The sequence below is a fragment of the Tyto alba genome, unplaced genomic scaffold (assembly GCF_018691265.1).
Source record: "Tyto alba isolate M040663 unplaced genomic scaffold, T.alba_DEE_v4.0 Super-Scaffold_10, whole genome shotgun sequence".
NCBI lineage: Eukaryota > Metazoa > Chordata > Aves > Strigiformes > Tytonidae > Tyto > Tyto alba.
The window spans coordinates 11,606,487-11,632,091 of NW_024881262.1; the positions used below are offsets into that span (position 1 = coordinate 11,606,487).

General features: G+C 48.0%; 1 protein-coding gene across 4 annotated transcripts in view; it reads right to left on the minus strand.

Annotated features, from left to right (window-relative positions):
• The window catches only part of DIS3L2 (DIS3 like 3'-5' exoribonuclease 2), a 192,982-nt gene that overhangs the window by 16,348 nt on the left and 151,029 nt on the right, over positions 1-25,605 (minus strand). For all 4 annotated transcript variants that reach the window (XM_042798705.1, XM_042798711.1, XM_042798707.1 and 1 more), the window contains one exon: positions 22,766-22,845. In XM_042798705.1, the coding sequence (XP_042654639.1) occupies positions 22,766-22,845 (80 nt within the window). The remainder of the gene's footprint in view (positions 1-22,765; positions 22,846-25,605) is intronic.

A 25,605-nucleotide genomic window follows, 5' to 3' on the forward strand; every position in this document is an offset into this window, starting at 1 on the left:
TCTACCGGGCAAATCCCAGCATCTCAGACTTGACCAAATGTGACCAAATAATCTCCTGCAGATGTTACCAAACTTTTTCCCCTATCCCATTACAAAATTCCATCTGCTCCTCTTCATCTTGTCTTCCCCTCACATCATTGACTCCCTTGTGCACAGGGAACAAGGCTTTTGCTGTTCAACATCCTTCCATCTCTAGATGGGTTTACTAACCCGGCTCAGCATGGATTTGAGCTTCAATCAGCAGTCACGGCCTCTGGTTTCTCAACCCATAGCTATATCTCTGCCTCAGGTGTCCAGCTCCGTGCTGTGTGCGATTAGGGTTAGGACAGTATAGCTTTGAAATCATCACACTTGGTTTGTGTTTGAACCAAACATTGACATGGGAGGCTAGTGCTGAGAAAAGAAAGCCCTCATCTCTTTGTGTGTGTCTGAGAGGACTCTAAAGACACTGATGGATGTACATCCCCTTGCTAAGGGCAGTACATTGCTGAGAGCCCTTGCTCTCTGCTGGCTTGAAGGGGATTATTGCTGCAGAGCAATCTCATAACGAACAAGAGATCTACAGCCACCTCCTGGGAATGGGACTCTAAATCCTGCTGCATTCACCAAGAGAAAGTCACCTTCCACAAAAGGCTGCAAACAGTCCTGTGCACATTCAACAGCAGCAGCAGTATCAGCTGAAGAAAAACAGTAAAGAAACAGCACCACAGTTCAACCAACAAACTCTCTCCAAAGCGTTAAGTCCAAAGACGCTGGATGTGGCATGACTTTTTCTTCTTTTCTTTAAATCATGTAAATTTATTTTTGATTACAGCTCTTCCATGAAGCAAAGGAACTTGAGAGGTTTCTATAAAAGCTCTTCTAAAATCAACATTAGCTAATCCCGCATCTCCTGAGAGCGCAGCCAATGACAGAATCATGCTCTTTGGCGAGTAGCTGGACCGGCGCTTGCAATGGCTCTTTTCCATGCAAAACCCTGCAAGAACGGTGTACTGTCTTCCTGGTGACACTCTGCCTATCCAACGAACAGTAGCATCTTCAGCCATCCACTCTGGAACACCACTGCTGTTTGAAGAGTTATGAAAATCAAATCCCCTGTTATCCAAAAAATTGGACTGCAGTGTTATATATGAGCCTTGCAACGTTGGTGTGGAGCTCCCTTTGCCAATGACAGTTGCCAAAAGCCCAAAAGCCCCACTTTTTTTTTAAAGAAAAAGTAGTAAAAGGCAAGAACGCTGGCGGTTTCTGACTTGATGAAAGTCATTTGTGCTCCTTTTGCAGCTAGCGGTAGCCTTGAACAAAGCATAGCTGAATAATGGAATTACTCCACTTTCTGAGATTGCTCAATTAGCTCTTGGTTAAAACTGTTAACGTTGAAACTTGATGAGAATAGCAGCTCTGAGGCAGTTTTAGATTCATTTCTTACTAAGCTAGAATGGCTTTCCCCTCTAATGAGCTCCCTTTCCGGGGTATAATGAATGCCCTTTTTATTAGCTATGGTGCCTTCCCTGTAATAGATGCCTACAACACAAATGCATGGGAGGGTTTTCTGAATACAAATGTCACTTACCGGCCACTTTCACACCTTGAGGCTGGAAATGCCATGAGACCACTCTCTTTGCTTTATCCAAATTAACTGCAATATGGTGGAAAACTGTTTTAAGCTCTCAATACTAAAGATGGGCTACTGAAAGCATTTGGCATGATTAGGAATTAATTGCTTAGAGCCTGATGTACTGGGTTTGCACACAGGGATTTAGACCTCTAGAAAAACCCCAACCATTTGCCTAAACTTCTTTGAAATTATCGATGCCACTTCGCAGTCTTGTTACATAAAAGAGCTAACTTATCCGGCAGCACAGCATCAGGCCAGAAGACAGCACAAGCAGCTGCAGAGCCTCCAGCACCTGTTGCTGCTTGGCTGTGTTGATGGCAAACGCTCCCTGCCTGGTCTGGAGCTCCTCAACCTCATCTGTGGTTTGTATGGAATGGATAAAGTCATTGCCCTCCCATCCCACCACCCTCCATCCTGTCTTGACCCAAGTGGCAATGGAAACGTTATCGAACTGAAGAGCAACTGTTGCAGAGGAGGCAGTCTCCTTGGGCTGCACTTCTTCATTAAATGTTAACATGACTGCAGTCTGCTCATTTTCATGCAAATTGGCAACAACCTTCAGACTCCTGGCATGAAGCTGAAGTGCCCCTCTGTGCCAAAACAGTGTCCTCAGCTGCCATGGGCCAGGGATGAAAGCTTAGACCTGCACCCACATGCTAGGCTACACAGGACATGGAGGCACAACTTCAGCAGGCTCCCTCAGTCCCAGCTCCAGTGTTCTCCACAATTTTCTCAGGACTATCCCATTTTTGAGCCCAGGGCAGAGGACTTCAACTTCAGCATCACAGACAAAAGAGGATCTCCCTCCAGGAATGGCCTTCCTGGATCAAGAAACCCCTTTTTCCACAGACCCCCAAAGAGGCCCGTAGAGTGTCTCTTGCTCAGTGTGGGCACACAGCCCCACATACACCCCTCCTAGAAATGTCTCCAGTGGCTGGGGCTGCCTGGTGTTGCTGTACAGACCTCCCTACTCGTGCTGGATGTCAGCACCAAAAGCAATGGCACTGTTCAAAAACCCTCCTTTAAAACACAACCCCTTCACCCTGCCTAAGCAGTTATGTGGGGAAGACGATGGCAGCGCTGGAAGGTGTTTGCAATCCCCAAGTTTAGTTCCAGGAGCTGCGCAGCTGGGAATTCCAGCCTGGCTTCCCATGGATCCGTATCAGATACAGTTTGCCTTTCCAGGTTGCTGCTGGCTCACTGAGATCTTGTCTCTTGTCTCAGAGAGAGCTACGATGGCCAGGGCCCTGTTCCCTCCCTGCAGAGCCTCAGTGGAGGGATAAGCAGTGACCACTGATGCACACCACTCAACCCTGTGTGTTCAGCTAACAGGTCGCACGAGAGCAATCACTGCCTGGGCTGGCAAGCCCTACCTTCGGGAATAAATTAGGTTGCTCCCAAACAGGGGTACTGCCCAGCTGCCTGGGGCTAGAGCAAGGACCCGAGACAGTTTTCTCCAGCCTGTGGGAATTCCCAGTGGGCAAGAGACCTGAGAGCCAAGCTGCATCTGGGACAGTGCAGAGGAGAGGGGAGATACCTCACAACCAGTGCCCAAAGCCGGACTGGGAAGTCCACATTCCTGAGACGTGCAGCCTGATACACCACTGGCTCCAAAAGCAGAGCTTATGACAAGACACATAATATTAATGTCATCCAGAATCTGGCTAAGAGGGGAATGGAAAGAATTCCTGAAGAAATGCAGACAGCCCCTCTCCTGACGGGAAAGTCTCTGGCCCCACACATCAGGCCAGCACCGCCTGTTATCAGGCTGCATTTCCCACTGAAGGGAGGAAGCAGGAATGAAAGGCACTTTTCCTCACTGTTAAAAGTTTATGCAAGTGATTTATGGGTCAGAAAAATTAACAAGTCCATCGCTGAGTGCTCCATGCAGCAGCATGTGTTACATGGCTGCTGACCAGAAATGCCAAGACCCATTAGATGGAAGCAAAGGGTAGCATGATGGAAAGTTAAAGATGCTTTTTGCCCATTTAATTAATTAGCCAGGTCTTTTTTCCATCCCCTGCAGCCTTCATTAATGTAACATTGAAGTGAAGGAATATTAACAATTCAGACAACACATTAATATTAACACAACACCTGCAAAATGCAAATGTAAGTCCATTAGGTAAACAGATGATCTTAAGCCACTGAGGCGGAAATAACATTCTGACATTTCCTAGCATGACTATCCTGCAGAGATACTGTCCATCACTTATGCTCCATTATAAAGCCATGGCCCCTTGTACATAGGGGGCTCCTCATCTGTTACTAGTTCCTGAAAGGATGAGAAAAAACTACATTTCCATTAAGACATTTGCCAGCTTCATATGGAAAGTGTCTCAGTAAAGCCACGTCACGAACCAGAAAGATCAAAAGGGATTTTTAAAAGGATTTTATCTCTGAGCTAGCAAGGGATGGAGATAAAACCTGAAGCTGATAGTTTGTAAATATTAACCTACACTTGGTATCACTCCAGAACCTGAGCTTTCTATTACGGTGGTTTAATCTGAGACAAGTTTTCAGTAAGGGAGAAACAAACAGTTAATCATCCGGAGAATTGATAGCGCCGCAGGGAGTCACAGACTGTTAGAACCAGCCTTCTTGTACCATGTTCCCCACCAGCTAATGCTTTCCCAGACATTCCAGCTGAGGAGATGTTCACACCCTATGTGTGCTTCTCCCTTCATTCTTTAGCTTTGCTTTTTCCTAGCTTCCTTGGCACTAAAGATTTCATTACTTCCAAAGCAGAAGGCAAACTGATGGACAAAGAGGAAATAAAGAAGGAGGGAGAACATTCCAGACTAGAAGCATACCCGGAGATGGCCAACAACTGGGGAGAGCATCCATCTACCAACAAGGATATGACCCAGGGACAAATAAAAGGAAGCCTGCAGAAGCTCATGAAGAAATGAACAACAAAAGCTTAAAAGACCAAAATCATGGAAAGTAATCAAAATAATCCAGCAGCCAAAGGCAGTAATGTCATGACAACTCAACATGTACACCCTGATGTGAATGAAGTGAAAGCCAGGCAGTGACTTGCTAAGTAATGCCCTTTTTTTGCTGCAGGTCTCTGGTCCAGCCTCCTGCTCAATGGAGGATAACTTCAAAGTTGAATCAGGCTGGCCTTTTCCAGTTGAGTTCTATTAATCTCCAGTGTCAACTATCTCACAGCCCTTCTGGGTTCCTGTTCAAGTTTTTAACCACACTCACAAGTGTTGTTTGGGCTCATAGGAATAGACCTCCGGGAGAAGCAATCACCCGGACTGGCCAGCCTTCAGCAAGGGCCTTGTTAGAGTAAGACTGCTCAGGAGAAACTGGCTGTAGATCAAGGGAATGAGAGCAACCACCCTGACCACTGGTTCTGAGAAGATCCGTGTCAGAAAAAAACACTCAACTTAGCAAGGTCCTCAGCAGACAACACCCAAAGGCAGCTGCTCCCTGGCTGTGGGATGCTCTGCTGAGGGTGCTGCTTTCCAGGCAGGGCCGTGGAGCAGGACTCACAGCACTGTCCATCACCGCTCCAGTTCAACCTCAGATTTGAAGTTGTAGCACTGAGTGTGGGCAGATTAAGGGGAATAGTTGTATCAATATGGAGTGAGGGATCCAGCTGGCTGCGCCTGTATTATTCTTGGTCTGAAATGATTGTGAAGCACAACACATGAATCTTCTGGTTACCAGGACTTTCAAAGACATGGAAACACTAGAGGGAAGGAAGGAAGGTATGGGGGACACCGACAGCAGAACAGGGTTAAAACAACCAATAAAAGTTGGCAAGGAAATGAAAGGGAAATGGGCAACACAGGATTTGGGGGTGATGCTTTCTAAATAGGGACTACTGAAATACTCTGGATAACTTCTGTTTTCAAGCAGCCTCTAGGCAGATTAAAATGTCCCAGAAGGTTTTATATCCAGCTCCTACAATCTTAAACTAAATATTAGGTGAGAAAAACATGCTTCTAAAGAAAAGTCAGGCATAGTCCTGAGTGAAAAACAATGAACAGGGGAATGAGTGTATTTGGTTTGTTGAATATACAATAAACAACAGTTTTCTTTCCCAAAAATAAAGCCAAGGGAATGAAATGCAGAGATAAGCAGGATGGAAAAGCTGCAGGAAATTCAGGGAGTCTCCCCCCTCTCCAAATCTCCCCCAGGCACGGCTCTCACCCTGCCTGGCCTCAGCGGGCAGGCTTGGAGCTATGCTGTAAAATCCTGAGAGCACCTTGCCACCTCTGCAGTGGGACAGACTCAAGGTACAATAGGTCTTTTTCATCTGTAACTTCTCTCTCTTGACTTTTATGTGCATTGATTCAAAAGCTACTTGATTCACTGGTGTAGGGGTTGTGAAGAGTCTGGCTTGGTCTAAGGACAGCCTGAGGTTAAAGGCAGCAATGCAATTTCACCACTCTGTCCATTACAAGAAAATGTTCAGGTCTGGATTTATAGACACATTCCAGTGAGCCCACACATCACGGCAGGCTGAAATTAGTCTCATTTATGCAATGGGATTTAGAAGAAAAAGCTAAACTTCCTACCAGAGTTTGGCATAAAACAGAGAAAGGCACGTGGCATGGGAGCAGGTATTGAATAGCACGCTTGCTGTCAGAGAGGAGGGTGCATGGTTGTGGTGACAGAGGGCTGTTTAACTCCAGCTGGAGCTACTTACAGACAGACGGTAGATGAGGATGGATGAGGCACTTTCAGTAAGACCATAACAGGTAAGGAAGGGTGGCATGGGACCTATTGCTGTAAGCAAGGAAGAATCATATCCTTGAAGCCCAGAGATGGACACGATGACTCTCCAGAGCTGGATTAGTAAGAAAGGACTTTGTTTCACATCACAGTCTCTCTGCTGAGATTGTATAAAAGAGAGAAAAAGCTGTGTTCACACTGAGGCCTGTAAAACCTCACATGCTGCTGGGTGAAGGTAGCAAATGTCTCAGTCTCTGGCTGTCACAGCCAACAAGCTAACATGGTTACTCCTGATAGTTCCTCCATTGACTTTTATGGGTCCCTCAGCTGCACCTAAGAGCAGAGGAACCAAATCTAAATCCACCATGGTACCCTGAAACCGCTCCTTTGGGCCAGGGTTTTACTAGATCAATGAAAATTTGCTTAAAATGAAGACCCAGGTGTGATGAAGAAGAACTCTTGAAATGTTACCTTCCAGGCTCTGAACTGGGAGCTACAACCAGAGTTCAGCAGCACAGACCAACATCCTGAAAAAATCTACCATCACCAAAAACCAGACACACAGATCTGTCAGCACATTTGTGCTGCTGAAACCAACAGACCTCAGCACTGGATTGTGATAAGATTTGCAACACTGTCATATTGCAGAGCCTTGGCAGTACCTTTTAATCCTTGGAAAAGGAGCATTTCAGGCATCAGTTCTTGCCTTTGCATATGAGTGTTACAAAGCCAAAACAACAACCTCTCTTGGAGCTCAGGGCATATCCTAAGATGCCCTGGAGCTTTCTTGTCCTACAGACATTGAGTAGTAATCTCCAAATGACAAAACAGAAATAAAACCATATATCCTCATGTTCTGGTGAGCCTCCAGTTCAGGCCTGACAGATACCTGGCTCTGGGTGCTGCATCTCTCAGACTGCTTAACCCTTGAATGAACAGGGTAGCTCTGTACATTTAGATGAAGGAAACACAACATTAAATCTGCCTTTTGTTTCTAAATCACCATCCTGGATTGGAGGCCAATGCTCACCCACTTTCCCAGTGCCTGAATATGTCAGTTCACATTGGGAATCACCAGGGCAAGTCACCACCTGCAAGGACCCTGCTGTTGGAAGCACAATGGTGGCTCCAGCCCTGGCACAGAAGGATCTCTTAGGTGGTTAGATCCCTTACAGTAGTTGGTGCCCAACCAGCCACATTCCTTCCAGGCAACCCATACCTTCATACTCGGCAGTCAAATGTGAATGACTTGGGTCCTAGACCTCTGTTTGGCCACTAGATCTACGTATTGGGTCAACCATTTGCAAATCTGAGAGTGACAGCCTGAAACAGCCCATGTGGCTGGGGTGCACTGCAACCTCCAAGCTCATACTGAGCAGAGAGGTCCCTTGTCCTTGCCAAGTTCTGAAAATACTGTGAGATGGGAGAAGAGCAAGCAGCCATAATGACTGTTGCCTCCCAGTAGGTCCCTGGTGCTCTAGTCACACAGGTGGGAACACATCGAGGTCACCTGGGGGAGGCAAATGCAGTGTCACATCTTTTCTGGAGTCCGATATCAAAATAGCTGCCTGGTTCTCTACCAAGGGTTATTCAATAACATCAGAGTAAAAGCTTTGGGAGCTTCCTCCAACTGATCAACCTGTTAAATCCAGACAGCTGAGGAGAAGGCCAGTAAAGCTCCATCAGATGCCCTTCACTGACCAGTTTCAGCAGGGGACAAGACCACTCAGAATCACTGCCTGCAGCAGCAATGGGACTGTGCCAAGAGGTATTAAGAGAAAGGGGACACACACGCTAGTTAAAACAGACAATCCAAGTACACAGAAAGGGCAGAGATTGCATGAACCTGGTAACTCACTATAGGGGATACAACAGCTTCTGTTATTGCCCACATTTCACACGCTCTCTTACTGCTCTCTGGACACAACAGACACCAGCAACTTCTGTGAATGCCTGTGGGAGCATGTCCCTCTGCAGCAGGAGAGGTACCAGCCCGATTTCAGCCTGAACTTGATCCATAATACACTAAGATGGATCCCAAACAGAAAGGAAAAAGTTCAGGAGTGTTTCGTGGATGGGCTGAATGTGAAAGCATGGGAAATACAGCTTGTGGTACGTGCAATCCAGGCACATTATACCCCCTTTGAAAGCCACTCTCCCATTGTTATTTAACATCCTGCAAGTTTCAGCCAGAGACGCAGTCTCCCATCCGCGCCCCAAACTGGCCTGGGAATGGCTGGGAAGAAGAAAGGGAGCTTGAAATGAACTGTGGAAAGATTTAAGTGCTCTAACTGCTGCTTTCCAATACAATTTTCCACTTGGGGCAGGGGAAGGGAAGGAGAGCCTGACGGCAGTTTAGAGCCAGTCACAATTGTGACAGGTTCTTCTTTTCCATTTCCAACCAGCTCACAGGCAGAAGGAGCACTTTAACCTCCATTAATTATCACAGCTTTATTCTTGCCCAGGGTTTCAGAGCAGCAGTGGCAAAATCTTAGGATCAGTTAGGAGCAGGTCCTGCCTCAAATTGTGCTCAGTGCAATAAAACTCTGTCATTCATGGAAGCAAGAGCAACTGCAACTCTTCCTATAGTACCTTAGTTTGCAGCTAAGCGCATCTGCCATAGGCAACACCACTACTGCCAAAGAGGATCACACAAATGACTTCTTGCACTCCAGATTCTGAGAACAGGTTAACAACCATTTAACAGATAGATCTGTTGCACATCCAAGCCATACACACACAAAAAACAGAGCTTAACAGAGGAAAACATCACTTCTGCATCCTCTCTAGCTATCAGAGACTCCTGCTGTAACTCTACCACCATACAAAGTTTATTGCCTTTATCAGTACTGATCATTGGATATGCAGCTTAGAAGTGTGCATGTGTTGTTTAGGGAGACACCAACAGCTTGAATACACACAGCCCTCATATAATTGGGGCAAAATTACTATGAAATATTGCTATGTGGTTTCTCCCTCTGCTTGGCTTCACTGCAAACTACCAAAGATCATTATAAAAAAATAGCTGTAACTGAGGTGTGCCTGTGCAGGGACTAAGTGTGCCCTGGCTCAGCATTTCAGCCCACGTTGCCCCGTGTTCCTGCCTGCTCCTCTGCTGATGAGGCCGATTCACCCTCAGCTAGTCTCCCCTGCCAAGACCCAGCCCCTGCTCCCACTCACTCCCAGTGCCCGGCTGCAGGTACCAACCCTTCATGCTCAGTGACGACGAGATGTGTCATTCTCCCTTTCCCCGTGACACCAGACCTTTGCAGAGCTGTTCTCTCTGATGCTCAGAGCTTGCAAACAGCTCACAGGTATTTTTAGCATTACCCTTTGGCACTGAATTACAAAAGGAGGGAGATGCTGCTGCTGGACGCAGCCAGAGCTCTTCCCGGCCACCCAGCAGTCATGCCAGGAGATGCTGGTGAGCAGCTGTCTTGGGGTTCAGGTGCTTCATGGCTCTGAGCCGAAAACAAGTCCAGCCACAACCAAGGCAGTCATTTCCCCGCCTTCACCGCCTGGAACAGCTGATGGCTCCAACTGTGGCAGATTTACCAGTATTACAGCAGGTAAGGAGCAAGGCGGTGTGCCTGCATGTGCACACACATGTAAAGGAAGAAGGAGGGCTGGCTGCAAATTCAAATTTAGAGTGACTGGGACATATTGTGCCAGGACGCTGAGGTTCAAGAAGCAGCAGCCGTCGGCAGCTCCACATTCAGCTCTGACTCACACAGGAACCAGCCTGGGGAGCAATTACTGGTGTACAAATGCTCTTGAGCTGTAACAAAAGGATGGCAAGGAGTTTCCCATCAAAAACCCTTGAAGCCTTTATCTCCCCCACTTAGGCTTGGGAGGATACTTCCTCCTGCTTAGACAGGGGAAACCTTAGCAGAGTCTCTGTTGGGGGGCCTGAGATGCTGGCGGGGAAGTGTCCAGTGACACAAATCAGGGGTGAGCAGCAGCCACCGCAGCACAGCAGGTCTGCTCTGCCGGCGTCACCCTGTTCCCCTGCCAGCACTTGTGATTGCAGGAACTATACTCCGTTACGAACAAGCTGTTGCTCTAATTCAGCCCTCCTGACTGCTCTGTTAAAGGAGATTTTCCTGAAATTGCCTGGAGCTTTGACTAGCCAAATGCACTTTTACATCTGACTTCAGTCCTTGAGCTGCCACTGCATCACTCCCTGCAAGCCCAGCCTGTGCTACTGAGAGCCACAGGGCAGGAGGAAACCCCTGAGCCACAGCCTGCCCCAAAACCAGGTCTGCAGCACTAACAGTCTCCCCACATCCTCACACACACATCAGCTCTTTATCTGAGCAACCCCACAGACTACCCTAGAACTGAAAGGGAGAAACATAACAGCAAGTGCATGCCTAGATGTTCATTTTGTATGTGCTGACAGTCTCACTTTAATCCTACTTTCCATGTTTAAGGTGTTAATGGGAACCTTGACGCATTTCAGAGGGAACGTGCATGGATAGAAGATAGATGTGTGAGTCTAAAACCCTGCTCCTAGATTTCTTATCAAGTGCTGGATTTGTTTATATCCATATGATACAATCTCCATAAAAGTAATCAACCACCACCGAAAGGAGATGTTTCAATATCTGCACAGCCTTCACACAGACTAGGCATTAGGTTTGCTTTTATGATGCAGAATAATATAATGGATTCCTTCCACAAGTTCCCAAATGTTGTTATTAAGTATTGCCTCTCAAATAAAATATGCTGCAATGTACAGTAGTACATGATGTGGCATTTACACAAGTCTTTTCTCTATATAGGACTTGCTGGCTTTTAAACAAATCTGTCTCTTCTATACACTACAGAAGCACAAGATGAGTAATTATGTTCTCTGCTTAATAATGTTTTTGCACTGGCCAATTTAACAGCTAATCTCCACAAACCTCTGAGATAGTCCCCCAGCAGCTAAATTTGCATGTTGTAATCAAGTCTTGCTATTAAATCATACTTTGCAACAATAGCTGAGCTGTCAACTACAAGCAGCAGCTCTCGTGCTGGCACCATGCAGGCGAAAGCCCTGGATAAGCGTGCACAAAGCCACACCGCTCTGCCAGCTAAGAGAGCATCCCTTCCCACTTTTATGAGCAAGGGAATGGCTGCAGCCATCACGGATCTCAGGACAAGCATCCTTTGTCTCTCTCTGCTTTCTGGAGTGGCCAGTCAGCTTGCAGGTTGTTTTCTCCAGGCCTGCGTGCTGCTCTCTGCAGTGGTGCAGAACCCGACTGGTTTGGCTGTTGTGCTCTGTCTTACTCCTCAGGCTGCTTTCTATGGTGTCCTTGAAGAATTGAGCACTCTGGGTGCAACAGAGAGATCCCTTAGTTGCAGAGGTCCCCCCCTTCGGTTGCCTGGGCAGAACAGCTTGTGGAGCCATGACGTGAATCAGAGCACTGCACCCTTCAGGGTTAACTACCCTCCTTGAAAATACCCTGCCCAATTTTCCCGTTTCTTTGCTGTCCTTGATGATCACAGTACAACATGAAGATGTGGCTGTGAGACATGGCAGGCCAGCACTCGTTCAGTTAAGTGTCCCTGAGAGAGTCACATTTTCGCTGTGGAGCCTGAGAATGGCTGGTGTGACACACAGCATGAAGCATATGTTTGATCTTCCTCTACTGGCTTCTAATAGGGAGTGATCCTCTGCTCCTCACTGCCCCATTCACCCTCCCAAAAACTCATCTCCAAAGAGACCCATAAACCCCAGTTTAGCTCAGCACCTTACTCCTGCTCCTGTACATTCACTGAAACAACGTGTCCCTTCTCTGCTCTCCCACAACCTCAGTTTTCTCTCAATGGTGATAGGGACTGTGAAGATCTGAGTGATCCAAGTGTATCTGTCAAAGAACTACACGATGAGGCAATTCCCATGAATTCTCTGCAGCACACATCACTGCACTGCTCCAGGCTGTTACTGGTGCAGAAAACTCTTGCTCTGAACCAGATTCTGCCTCTCTGCACTCCCCTGCAACACACTGCAAATGGGCAATAAATACCAGAGCCCTTGCTGAATTCTGCCTTTTGCAGTAGCCATACCACGAGGCAGAGTTTTAACACAGCGATGCAGATCAGCTGCAGCCTGGCCGCATCGATGATGTCTTTCTGTCCTAATGATTCTTCCTACACATTAGCACAACATTTATTTCTACCTTGCCCTCTACCTCCCATTTATCCAGAAATCTGACAAGGTCTCCTTCCTTTTAACATGGAGACAGAGGGAAAGGAGAATTTCTTGCTGGAATCAGCTCACTCTGCAAAAGTAGACAGATCAATCTAGATTCAATCTGTCTTGCTAATTGTTGGGGGCTGGAATTGACCCCGGGGCTAGCCCGACTGGGAGGGTTCGAGCACAGGCAGCCTGGCTCCCAGCCTCTCCTGCTTGATGCTGAAAACAAGTCGCAGCAGATCTCTTTGAGTATGGTGGACCCTGACTGCTCCCCTGTAACCTGGACACCTGTGCCCAGCTGCACGTCGCCAGGCAAGTGGCACCGCACCAGACGGTGCCTGTCTGGCAACAAGACTGCAAATGAGCACTGAGCTTAAATAAAGCATGAAAACCTCATTAGGAAGACGATTTCTCCAACAGGTGCCCTCTTTTACTGCAACAGATCTGCCTCCCCACCCCTCTAGGTCCTGTTTGACCACAAAGTCCTTCCCAGTGGTACTTCCAGTGGGGCCAAGCCAGTGTGGCCTTTCTGGTCGGCCAGGACAACTGCACATGTAGCTGCTCGCTAACGTGATTATGTTGAGATGAGTAGGGTTTGCATCAACTCTTTTACTACATCAGGCTGTTTAGCAGGGACTGTCTGAGCAAAATGAGATTATGTCACAGTTGCAACACGGACAAGAGCTCTGCCAGGGCTGGTTTTCGCCAGGGGGACAGGGGATGCAATGAACAGTCGGGATGTCGGTCTCTGCTCAGCTCAGTTGGAGATGGAAAGAAATAGCTACCAGTGGCCCAGAAGGAGGCAAGAGCTCTGCTGAATGATGCAGGAGCAAGCAGCGATCCCATCAGCAAGAGATGCTCAGTAACAGTTAATCACTGCTGTGTTCAAGCGCCAAATTTAATGGAGGAGCAGGAGGGCAGAGAGCAAGGAGAGGGAGGGGAAGTGGGGGATACCGAGTTGCCCAGCTCACAAGGCCAGTGCCAAGAGTAGCACGGTCCCAAAGAAGCAGAAAAGCCAGGCAAGACCTTACCCAGACTAAAACCCAGGCTGGGCTCTGCACCACGTGCAGGCAGGCTGGCCTGGCTGCACCAGACAAATGAAGTGTGGCAGGCAATCGTGCCCAAGGCAGCAGAGCTCTGCAGTAACTGAGACTTGAGTGGCAACGATAAAAGTTCGCTTTCCTCTATTCCCCTCCTGTTTGATGATTGCAAAGTGCTTTATAAATGCTAATAAAAATCTCCCAGAGGACTCTTGCTCTTTTCTGCTTTACAGACAGCAGTGGAGCAGAGACAGTTGATGACTTGTCAGAGCCCATGCAAGGGACAGCCTCTGAGTTGGGAGCTGGCCCTGGACCTCTTGACCTGTGAGTGATGAGCTGGTGAGGGGTCCAGTGGGGTCACCAGAGAACAGAACACTTCTAAAGGAATCGAGAGAGGCAAAAAAACTTGCAGGACATCTTGGCCAAAAATGCTGCTTAGTTAAGAGTGCTTTGGCTCATCAGCCCCATTTTAGATGAGAAAGGTGAAGGACACAAAATTTAAGATGTTCAAAGCTGATCTGAGGAATTTAGAACCATCTCCCATTAAAATTAATGGAAACATTAATGCAAAGTACACTCAGATTCTCAAGAAGGTTCTTTCCAAGCAAGATCTTTCCATTAACTTGAAAGGAAGTTGTGCCCAAATCCTCTTACATCACTGGGAACATCTCAGACAATATAGGCAACATCAGGTTACAAATCCATTAGGCTCCAGATTGACTAATGCATGGCAAATTGAAAGAGGTGAAAGTGCTAAACTGTAACAGGAACCCCACTCAGGGTGACCTTGACACATCAAGGGGCTGAGCACACAAAACATCCTTGTGATTTGGAGCTCCTTTTTTTGATGGAGAAGAAGCAGAAAGGTGTGGAGGGAACAGAGTCCGTTCCCAAACTGATATAGCTGCTCTGAACTGTGGAAAAAACGTTGAAAAAAGCAGCAGGACCCAAAGCAAAGCACAGCAGTAGCTGGAAAAGTAGAACTGCTCACCCCTGCTGCTCGGGAGGGGCTAAGGAGGGATGCTTCCACTCTCACCCTCTGATTTGTAATTTCAAACAAAGGTACATTGAATGCCCAACTCAGCAGAGTATGTGGTGAGAGGGCAGGACTCAAAGCATATGTCCTGTTCTTCCAGGCCCAGCACTGGAAAAACCCAGCTTTGCAAGGAAGTGAGTGCAAAGCTGATCCTTTACATTAAGACAGAGCAGTGTGACATGAATATAAGACTGGGAGGAGTATTCCAGCAGCTGATCTGTGCCTGGAGGGCTTTGGGTAGCTACTGCTCTCCTAAATCCACTGACTTGTAGGGTCTAAAACACCTTCCAGAAGTGCACTTGTCCTTGAGAGATGGAGAATTCCCTGGTCTTCTCTTGGCACATTTTGCCCGTGGTTAATCTCTCTTGCCTTTCAAAAGCATGCTTTATTTCTAGTCTGAATGCTTCAGCTTTCTGCCAGTAGCTCTTTGCAAGAGAGCAATCCCAGCTGGCTGACAATCCACCTGGTCACTCTAGCATACACTGCTGATCCCTGGGGGAAGGTACTTAGTGCTGAACAGACCACAGAGGTCCTGCCCATGGCAAACTGAAAGCCCTTGCTCCCTTCAGGCAGAAAGTGAAGATCAAACAGCAAGTTGGTGAGTGGGACTGGAAGGTCTATCTCCAAGCAGAGCATCCTTCATCACCGCAGCACAACACACGCTCCGAGTATTCATCATCCCCTCCATCATCTCTGGTCTTACTCCACTGTCTGCCCCTGTGTGCAATTTCCCACCGTTTGTTTGTACCTAAAACACATACTAACAAAGCAAAAGAATATGGCACATGCACTTGCCCGCGGGTCCCAGTGCTCCTGGCCTGTAATATCACAGCGTTGACAGCAAAACCTGTAGCTGGCAGATAAATCATTCTGCTCTACGACTATACATTCAAGGACACAGAGACTAAGCCAAAACAAGGACTCCTTTTACATATTTGTTACGAAAAAGTATGCCTAGAAATCCTGCTGGGAGAGGGATGGCTAGGGGGTCTGCTGATTTTCCAGCCATATCTCAGCTCAGGAGAGGGCCTTCCTCAACACAAAATCAATCCAGTGATTTAGGTACAAGGTGATATTGAGAGCTGCTTCTTGTGGAAAGATGATTATTCACTCTTTCCCATGTCAGATTTGTCCTCTCCCATGTAACTAAGGGCTCAGAGACTCATCTGATTCAGAGCTACTAAGAAAACCCAGATCCACAGGTTATCAATTCTAGTCCAGATATAGCTCACTGCCTTGGGCATTAGTCAGACATATATAGGCCAGAGAAATGGTGCTGAAATGCTGCTGAGGGCTTCCAAACATATTGTTAAGCAAATGGATATGTAAACAAATCTCCAGGGATGACACATGGAGACAGCATCTCTGACTCAATTACAATTGCAGCTGATTTTCTCACCTACTTGACTGCCACCAAATACCTAGACATCTAACACTGACACAAGGAGGTTTTGCAGCTCCTCTCCAAGCAAACACTCTGAAACAGATGACAAACTCCTTTGATTCGACCCAGGGAGAGGAGGGAGGTCTTGCACTCACCTGGGTTTACGAATCCAGTCCTTCCTCCCCCTTGAGGGTAGGAGCACACACTGACTGCTCTGGTACCCTGCTGAGGATTTAGAGAGAGCGCTACTGGTTGATGTGGGATATTCTGTAGGCCACCAAAGGAAGCTTCAAACGTTCATCTGGAAAGGGTCAGGTTATCTTCAAATCCCATCTGTTTGCTCAGGGAAAAGGTGGGTTTCCTTGACCACCTTTTCCAGTTGCAGCCCACCACATCACACTGACACTTCAAGGAGCTGGCAGTTACTATTTCTACAGCACTGACGGATTGGAAACCTGTTATTAAGTAGGAAAGTGGCAGAAGGAGGCAGGTCTGTGTCAAGAAAAGCAGATAAGTAGTTCCTGGGCAAAGCCTTCTTCCCCACCTAGAAATGTCCATAGGGTCCCTTCTGCAAGGAAAGAACAACTCTCCACTCCTCAAAGTCTCAGGTGACAAAGGCTATTTTGCAGCATATGTCCCAGCAGCCTTTGGTTGTGGCATACAGAAAAATGAGCTCATACCTTAGGCAGGAAGAATATATTTTGGAGTTTTAAATGTCAACCTCCAGACTTATTCTCCTGGACAATTTACCCTACACTGAACCAATGCCAAAACCAGGAGGACTGGTTTACCTCTGCGTACAGTGACAGAGTAATTCACCAGCCTTGCCTGGACAACTCCAGTGCTTAGCCTTTGGCACGTGAAGGATACGTATCACCTGCTGACTTGGGTAAAGTTTAGTGTCAATAAGTCAAACAAAAAACAAGACACAGCATCAAAAGAAAAACTTCAACCTGCTTAGTCTTCTCTTGTAGAGCATATATTCTGAGCAGTGCTAACTCACGTTCTGTCTTGTATTTTGCTTCCAATCCTATTCTCATCCACATAGACACCACTTTCACCAGAGCTTGGTAGTGTTTTATGCCCAGGGAGGGCTGGCTTAGTCTTAAATCCAGGAGGTGGCTACAGTCAAAGTGGTGGGATTCCTTCTCAGCAATGAAAATGCAGGCTTACATACCCCAGCTACCTCTGATGCTTTTCTGTGACCTCCAAAGACAACTAAACCCTCCCACAGCTCACCAGGAAAGAGTCACAGGGCAGCTCAGCTACCTGCAATCCAACAAGACCTGGGCATCGCTCGCAGAAAGCTCGCAATGCACAGAGGTGCACTCACAGCACTGTGGTGCAGCGGGACGTGCCTCATCCCAGCAAAGCTGCCTTGTCAAACAGGGCACACTAAAGCGAAAATCCCACCCTGGAGAATTTGACATTGGCTGGCCACTTCTATTACACCAATACAAGCAGCGCTGCTCCGCAGGGATGCGTGCCACGAAACAACCATGTAATAAGGCAGGTCAGGCACCCAGAGACCGTGTGAGCTGTGCAGCAGCACCTTGTACAAACAAACCACTCTGCAAGCCTCAATTTCTCATAAGGAACAAAACATATTACGGTAAACCTGCCAGCTCATTGCAAAGCAACCAGGTCCATGCTAAAGTCCAACACATGAGCTGTACACCTGGGAAGTACATCTGAAAACAAATCAGTTATGCTGTGTCAGCTGCTTCACATATTTTGATCCTAGCACTCCTGCTCAACAGCTCTCCTAGCAAAAAAGAATAAACTCCAAACAATTCTGCTTTGCTTGATTCAGAAAAATAACCTTCTCCAAACTTCCACCCAAGCTCTGTTTACACCAAACCTGCTGCAGCCCTGAATGGTAGCAATAAATGGAGTGAGCTAATGTGTTAGTGACAAATAACCCATTCAAACAATTCAAGCATAATTATAGGCTGGCTCTCCTGATGTAATGTTGGGTACATCACTGCAGATATTACATTCACCTTATGAAAAGATTGCACAGAGAAGCTCAGCTGGTAACCCAAACAGCATTATATATCACGAGCCTGTCAGCATTGGGAGTGCATGCACCCTGGCATTTGAAGTCCTCGTGTTTTAAGTGATAATCCAATGTACCAGGCATCATTGATCTCTATATAAAAGGGGGCACACCACTTTTCCTTTCAGCTGAAGCTATTTTTCACTTCTCATCCCGAAGAGTTGTGTGGTGCTGCCTGCAAGTGGCTACACTGCACAGCAGCTCTATCTGTAGCACTCCGGGTCCCTGGAGAGTAAAAATGATCAATACTCCAACGCTGCTTTTGTAAGAGGTCTCTAAGTGCTTCCATGCAAGATGCTGTTCCTCTGGGTTTAGAAATTACTCTGAAGAGAACATGAAAGCCCCCACTACAAATTCATAATCCTGACACAAACCCCAGCTGCAGCAAGGAATTAAAATGCAATTCATTGGTGAGCTGCAGTAAAGGCAGTGTCTGTGATGTGAGGAAGGGACCTCAAAAGGAGACCAATACCTGGAGGCCAAGGGAGCAGGAAAACCATGTTAGAGGAGAACCAGCTGGGGACAAGGAAGCGTCACAGCTCTATGCAAATATGGCCCACAGGATGAATCTTGACAGGGATTTATAGCTCCTCGGTGGCTCTGGGATGACAGGGACCCTGAGCACTGCATCATCTGAGAAAGGTGGCAGTAATCAGCGAGTCTTGGGAGAGAAGACAAAGGCATTTGAAGAGTCAGACTTGCTGTGGGTAGGTGAGCAGAGCCTAAAGGGTCTTCAGAGAAGTATCTGGATAGTGATAGTGAATGCAGAAAACAGACTGAATCTTCTATTTCTTGGATACAGCCAAAAGATACTAAACTTCTCACAATTAATTTCTTCCAGAGGGATCTCAAATTGGCTTTGGCTCTTCTTGTCCGTGGGCTGGAAGAAGTTTTTATGATCATCTGTAACCTTTATTGATCTCATCCTTCCCACTGCCTGGCAGCCCACAAGATTAGGACCAGCCGCGCTGGGCAGGCAGGCTTCGGAGCAGGCAGCCGCGCTTCCTCAGCACAGCCGGTATCATATTCCTAGATCAGGGACCAATGAGTGCGTGGTATAATATGGGATTCAAGAGCCATGGTGGATGTGAATGGCCTTGATCATCTTCTACTGCCTGGCTGGGTTTTGCAATTGTACCCTGTGGAGAACCAGAGAAACCCAGCCTGTGCAGGGGCAGCAGCAGAAAGCCAGTCGCACCCTCAACACCCGACTCGTGCCGCAGTCACACTGCGGGATGGCTGGCGGGGCTCTCTTCTCCTGGGTGTGACTGATCTGAGGCCACGTGAAGGCTGACAATATACTCCTGTTCCAAATGTCACCCAGCACACATCACCAGCCGTCCTCGTGTCACAGCACAGCGTTCCCGTCACAGGACGGCTGTCCTGCAGCAGCCCAGTGCTCCGTCAGTTATACTGACTGATCCCCAGCAGGGAGCATTTAAGTAACATGTTTTAAAAATTAGGAAGCAGATTGCTTGCTTCTGCGTGAGGTCGTCATTGCCTCCGGGGGCAGGAAGGATTGAGAGGCTGGGAAGGACTGGCAGCCAAGGGAAGGAAGGTGTCTGGGTCTGAGCATGGAAAAAGGGAAGAAGTGAAGTCTCCTGGTCTCACCCCTGTCACCGCAAGGGCAGGGACGGCCTCTCTCCTCCATACGGCTCCAAATACAGCACTTGGATTGCTCCTGGGACTATCAAGTGCCATTGGATACCCGTATATTATACCAGGGGGTGAAGAGGCAAGCAGCTGGCTGCTCAGCCACTTCTCCTGCTCTCAATCCAAGGCTCCCAAGGCTCTGCTGAGGTGAGTCTCCCCAAAGTGCTCAGCACCCAGAGTGTGATAACAGAGCAGGTACCTGGTGGGCGTCGCACCGGTGAACGCTGCTGCAGGCAGGCAGGCAACGGGAAGCTGCCAGGAGCACGCAAAAATTCATTGGCAGGGTTTTATCACTTTAAAAAGAACAAATTCCAATTGATCGCCCTTGTAAGAGCCTGCATGGTACTTGCACTTCTAGCCTAAGCAATAGAAATTTTAATTGCTCTGGTAATTACACTTTCAGCAATGCTGCAGTCCTTTGTTCTGCAAGTGGGAGGCCAATATCCGCTGTTCTCCGGTGGCCCCGTCTGGCTGCAGCCTGGAACAGCATTTGCCACTTGGAGGGGAAGGGACACTCCTCCAGTGACCAGGGTGACACTGAGCCTTGGCACGCACAGCCCCACTCACGCAGATCTCCAGGGCACGGGACACACTCCCCAGGCCTGAACGGGTTCCCGTCAATCAGGATCACCTCAGCTTCCTCCTGTTAAAGCTGTTGCTCAAGAGATTCACACACCTCCACTCCCGCCGCAAGTCCGTCCGCGGTGCAGTCCCAGCCCCGACGCTCTGCCGAGCGAGGACGCTGGGCTCCCGGGTGCACATTTCCAGCCTTTCCCACGCATGAACTTGCAGTGTGTTGCCTGCATTTCTCCTCTGGGCTGTAAATGGCTCCAAAACATGGTGCAGAGACAAACATTACATTGCTTTAACTTCTAGATATATCTCTAAAAGGATGCAGAAGAGCCATTATCCCCTTGGGTCCTGATGAGTACCGTCAAAGCCTGACTAGGCGCAGGAGAACACAAGGCCTATGATTTACCCTGGGAAATTGCTAAGGAAAAATTATCACAACAACTGCCTTGCTATTGTACAGATAACAAATTAACCCTTTGAAAGGCCCAGTGCTTGATAAGTATGGTTTTTGCTTGGCTGAACAGGAGCCACATCCAGTGCTTCACTACACTATTCAAATGCAATGCTCTGTTGTCAGTAAAACCGCAGCGCACGTGAGCTCCTCCAAAATCACCCAGAGCACAACCAGAACTGAGCACGTGTTTGGCTCAAGGGCACTTTACCTGCAAGAATATGTCAGTCATAGCACAGACCTTCATGCTTCAGTTCACTGGCCAAGGACTGTCAGAGGCAGTGGGCTGCATGCACAGGGTTTAGGGGGATAAGCGTGCGCGCAAACTTTGCAAGGCTCTCCCTGGGAAACTCCCTGTTCCCCCTAGGTTGATCAAGCAAGCTATAAAATACAAAGCATGGGGCTCTGCAGGGAGGTATAATTGCAGTTTGGGTCTGTCAGACATGCATGAAGTCTGGGTTTACTTGCAGTCACACTCATCCTGCCCACACCATATTTTTCCAACCCAAGATCCCGGCTGGCATGACTTGGGGTGGCTCGGCTCCCACGCTTGCCAGAAACACAGGTCACAGCCATACATCTCTAAAGCAACAGCTGCCAACATGCCGCAGCTACTTTGTCACATGCTGGACCACTCAGCTAAAAGCAAGGTTTCCAAGCGGAATTGCTATTGGCCTTAGCGCTTAAACAAAATAGCTCCGCTCCTGTCCCTGGAGTTTCCTCAAACAATGGCACAAAACACCCACTGGAGCCCTGAGAGAGGGGGATCTGTGGCAGAAAAAACCACGGCTGCTGATTTTTGAGATATACGCCACACAATTAGAAACACTGAATCTATAAACATCCTTAACAAATCCCAATAGGTCTGGGGGTTTTCTTTCCCTCACTGTCCATTGTGTGCTGCTGCCTTTAAAAATCTCAAAAACAAACACTCTTCCCTTGTTGATTTTATGCTCTGGTGCTGAACTGCACGTTTCCCTGTTAGCTTGGTGGTGCTGGAGGTACCAACTCTGCTCATCCATGCCTCTGGGGCTGGGATAATTGGGATGGGACTGTGTACCACATGCTAATCGGCCATCCACAGGTGGGAAGGATTCTGCCAGAAATGATCTCTCCTCTTGTTTAAACACTGAGATTTCTCAACATAGAAAGGTGTAGGTGCTGTTTGTGGATGTCCCTCTTCCTTGTCAGGACTGTTCTCGTCAGCGTTTCAGAGCAGATCTAATACAGGCTGTTTCATTCACTGACCATTTCATATGCCCTCCTTTTTTAGGTTAACTTTCAATAACTGGCAAGAAGCAGACCTATATGGGTGGAGGTAACAGGCTATGGATTTATGACATGCTGGTATTCAGGCAAAGTAACCCAGCACGAACACAGAAATATTCTGAACTGCTGCTGCTGTCAATTTGATAATGAGAATGTGATTTGGAATAAAAACATCTTGGGTGCCAATTGACTACAGCAGCTAGTAGAAATAGGCAGAATACCTAGAAATTGAGGACTCTGTGCTCCAAACACATCCGAAGCTTGAATATCAAACAGTAACTTATAAAACCAGAGTGCGTGGCTGCAGTGGGGCTACAGTACCACATATGAAAGGCCACTCAGTGAACCCACGCGTGAGCTTTAGCAGAGAGAATGGGCTGCTGTGTGTCTCTAGCTCAGCAGAGGTGAGGGCTGACCTCTGTGGTGCTCTGCAGCCTTTGAATGTTTACCCGCCAGCCCGTGCTCCCAGAGTCACCCCAGCACAAAACAGTGCAGGGTCTGAGTTGCAAACACCCCTGGGCAAAGCCTGGGTGAGTTCTGCCAGAGCGTGTGGTACCCAAGAGCCAGCCTTTTAGCCAAATAAAAGCCTCTTTTAAATGCTGTAGAAAAAATGGAGCTGCAGGACCTCGTGCATTTCAAAGGATCTGGCCTTCACAGGAGTTCTTCCCAGTTTCAGGTCAAGCCTGAAGCCTGCTTTAATCTACTTTTAAGTAATACAAGCAGTTGTGATCCCTCTGCCAGAAGGCAGGGCAGTCTCTTTTCAATGCACCTTCCCCTATCTGCTGCATGCAATCTTCTGCGGGACTTACTTGTTGCTGTCCCGGTACTGATAGATATAACAGCCTTGAGGCATCCCGCTCTCCTGGTCCAAGGTAAACGAGAGCTTCAGCTGCAGAGAGGAAAGGAGGTGGGGGAGAATGAAAAGAGAGAGAGAGAAAAAAAAAAAAAAAGCAACATTTTAGGCTCTCAGTCATCACAGCAACTTTAAGCGAGGCTTGTGGGAGAAAGCTTAACTCACCAAGACTGACACGCAAACACCGTGGCCTGGAACATACCGCGGGGTTCCAAACCTCAGGGAAAAAGTCACATGCGTTGCAGAAACCTCTCGCTTTTTCCACCCTTTGTTACTATAAAGTGTTTGTGGTTCTTCTGAAATGCATGGGTCATAATGGTTCACCCCTCCAAACCCACCCACACACACTACCCTTCACCAAAGCGATTGCGGTTCCCCTCAGACACTAAAGAAATGAGCCTTCTCCATCGGCAGCTGTAGTTCCCACGAGTCTTTCTCTGAAAACTTTCCCGGCTCCATCTCGTTTCTCCAGTGCATTAGAACAGAGGAGAAACCACAGAGGGAAAGGTGTCAGATTTTTCCTTCTGTGCAGAGTTATTAAAGAGCTGTTAGAAGGGTTTGCAGTTTGGATCCGCGTCCGGCAGGAGGCTATGATGTGACCTGGAAGATGCTTTCTTTGCAGCTCCAAGAAGGCGTTCGGCAAGGGCTTTCAGATTTCAAACACGGCTCATTTTATTTAAGGGGGAAAAATTAATCCTCTTTCAACAAGCAACAGAACAGTTCTGCAGGGAGACATTTTTGCTGAAAATGCCTCCAGTGATTTCATACACTGCACTGCCTGGCAAACAGCATGGGGCTGAGCCCTGCAACAGCCCTGCACATCCGAGCAGCCCCTCATTCCCCAGGGGATGGCTGCTGGCGCCCAGACCAGTGTCCCACCAGCTCCCACAGCCATGAGGTGCAGCCCCCCCTGCTTTCCAAAAGGGCTGCAGACCCTGACCAGGAGCTGGCAAGCTGGGCAAGAGGGGCAGCAGCCTTCAGAGGAGGTAGCTGAGCACTTTGGCTTTTTTTTGGGGTCACAGAGATTACTAACAGCAGGGCTGTTACCACTGCTGGATTATGCAGGACTCTTGAAACAGTCTGGGAAGACCATCGCAAGGGCTAAAAGTCAAAGGAGGTTTGTTATGATGAGCCCGACCTTTTTAAACAGGGAAAGGAGGAGAGAGCAGTGTTGAGCCACTCCATTTGATCACAGACTCCTCTCCGCCGGGCTCCAAGGAAATTGCTAACTTAAATTAATGGCTTATTCAGGAATGAACACAGAATTAAAACATCTTCCTCCCATAGGCTGTTAAGAAACCCCGTGTGCTGAATCATTAGATGTTGCACCGATTTTCCCTTCCCCAAAGAGTAGCAAAGTCATACGCTGTGCTCTCACTGACCCAAATAAAACTGCATACCATGAAATCATCAAAAAATTCAACATCCTGGATACCAAGTTAAGAACTGAGTACCTAGCTGAGGCCAAATCCAGCTGATCTTTAACTTCTATGCCCCTAACTCTATAAGCCATTCTGAAACACAGTCTCCAGCAATAGCATGTAACACGTGCCTGTGCTTTGCATATGTTTGTGGTTTGCATGTGCCCCTGGTACACGTATCATGATTCATACTGCTGTCCAGATGGCAACCTCTTACACTCTCCACAACTCCCCCTTCCTGTAAGCTCTGATCTTACTACAGCTTAGCAGGTTACTCAGATCCATTTTTGGAGACCAGTGTCTAAGGCAGGACTAGCAGGGCCAGCCGGGGACGCTCCTTCTAGCTGAGATCCATGAAGCCAGGCTGTGGCTCCAGCCTCTCCAGATGCTACGATGACACATGACAGCCACCCCACAGGAACAGGAGGTCAGCAAGAAACAAGCAACCTCCTCAAGGGAGACAAGCGATCACCTTGCTGGCCATATGTAGTCCATAATCAGAATCCTCCCAAGTGAGCTGCCCTGGTTTGGGAAACTGAAGGAGGAAGTGGGAACTGCCAAAGCCATTTTTCTGGTCCAGGTTTTACAGAGGTTTCCTGCTAGAATATCAGGAAGTACCTCTGAGGTGAAGGAGACGGCCGTTATCTTGGGCACAGCTCCACCTGGTCCTATGCTTTGAGGAACTGCAGGATTGCTAGAGAAGAAACACAACAGAAAGTGCAAAATTGGGCAAAAGTGTGGCTTTGGCCACTTTCAGCAATAATTTTGATAAGGACAAATTCAGGAGTGCCTGAGCCTCTTGTTTACAGCTCTCAGCTAAGCGGGCTTTGGGCTTGCAGCAACTGAGCATCTCTGGTTACAGCTCACCTGGGCTCTGGGCCCCCAGCACCGCTCAGGGCTGGAGCCAGCTCTGTGCAGGGAGACAGGTCCGGGGGAAGGGAAGGAAGGAAAAGGGCTGGGAAGGAAAACAGCCTTGTTTGGACAGGCTGCTGGGACAAGCTGTGTGGCAATCAGGTATGGGAGGGTGACCTTTCCACTATCTAGGGGGACAGGGTCCCATGGAACCTGCCTACCCAAAAAGGAAAGATCACAGTTCCCGAAGATAACAGGTTTTCAACTTTCTGTTATTTTAACCCTTCTTTGTCTGCTCATGGTATTCCAGACAAATAAAACACACCCTGCTTGGCAGGCTCAGCCATCTCTGCTACCTGCCAGTGCCAGCAAAGCCTGCGGAACGGAGGCTATACACAGCTTGACCATCTGGGGCAATACTGTCAGGCAAGAGGATGCTGCTGTCACCCACAGTGACAAGAGGACCCCACTCAGGGAAATGTCAGGGTCAGGCTGTCACACAGAGAGACATGTAACTGAAGGT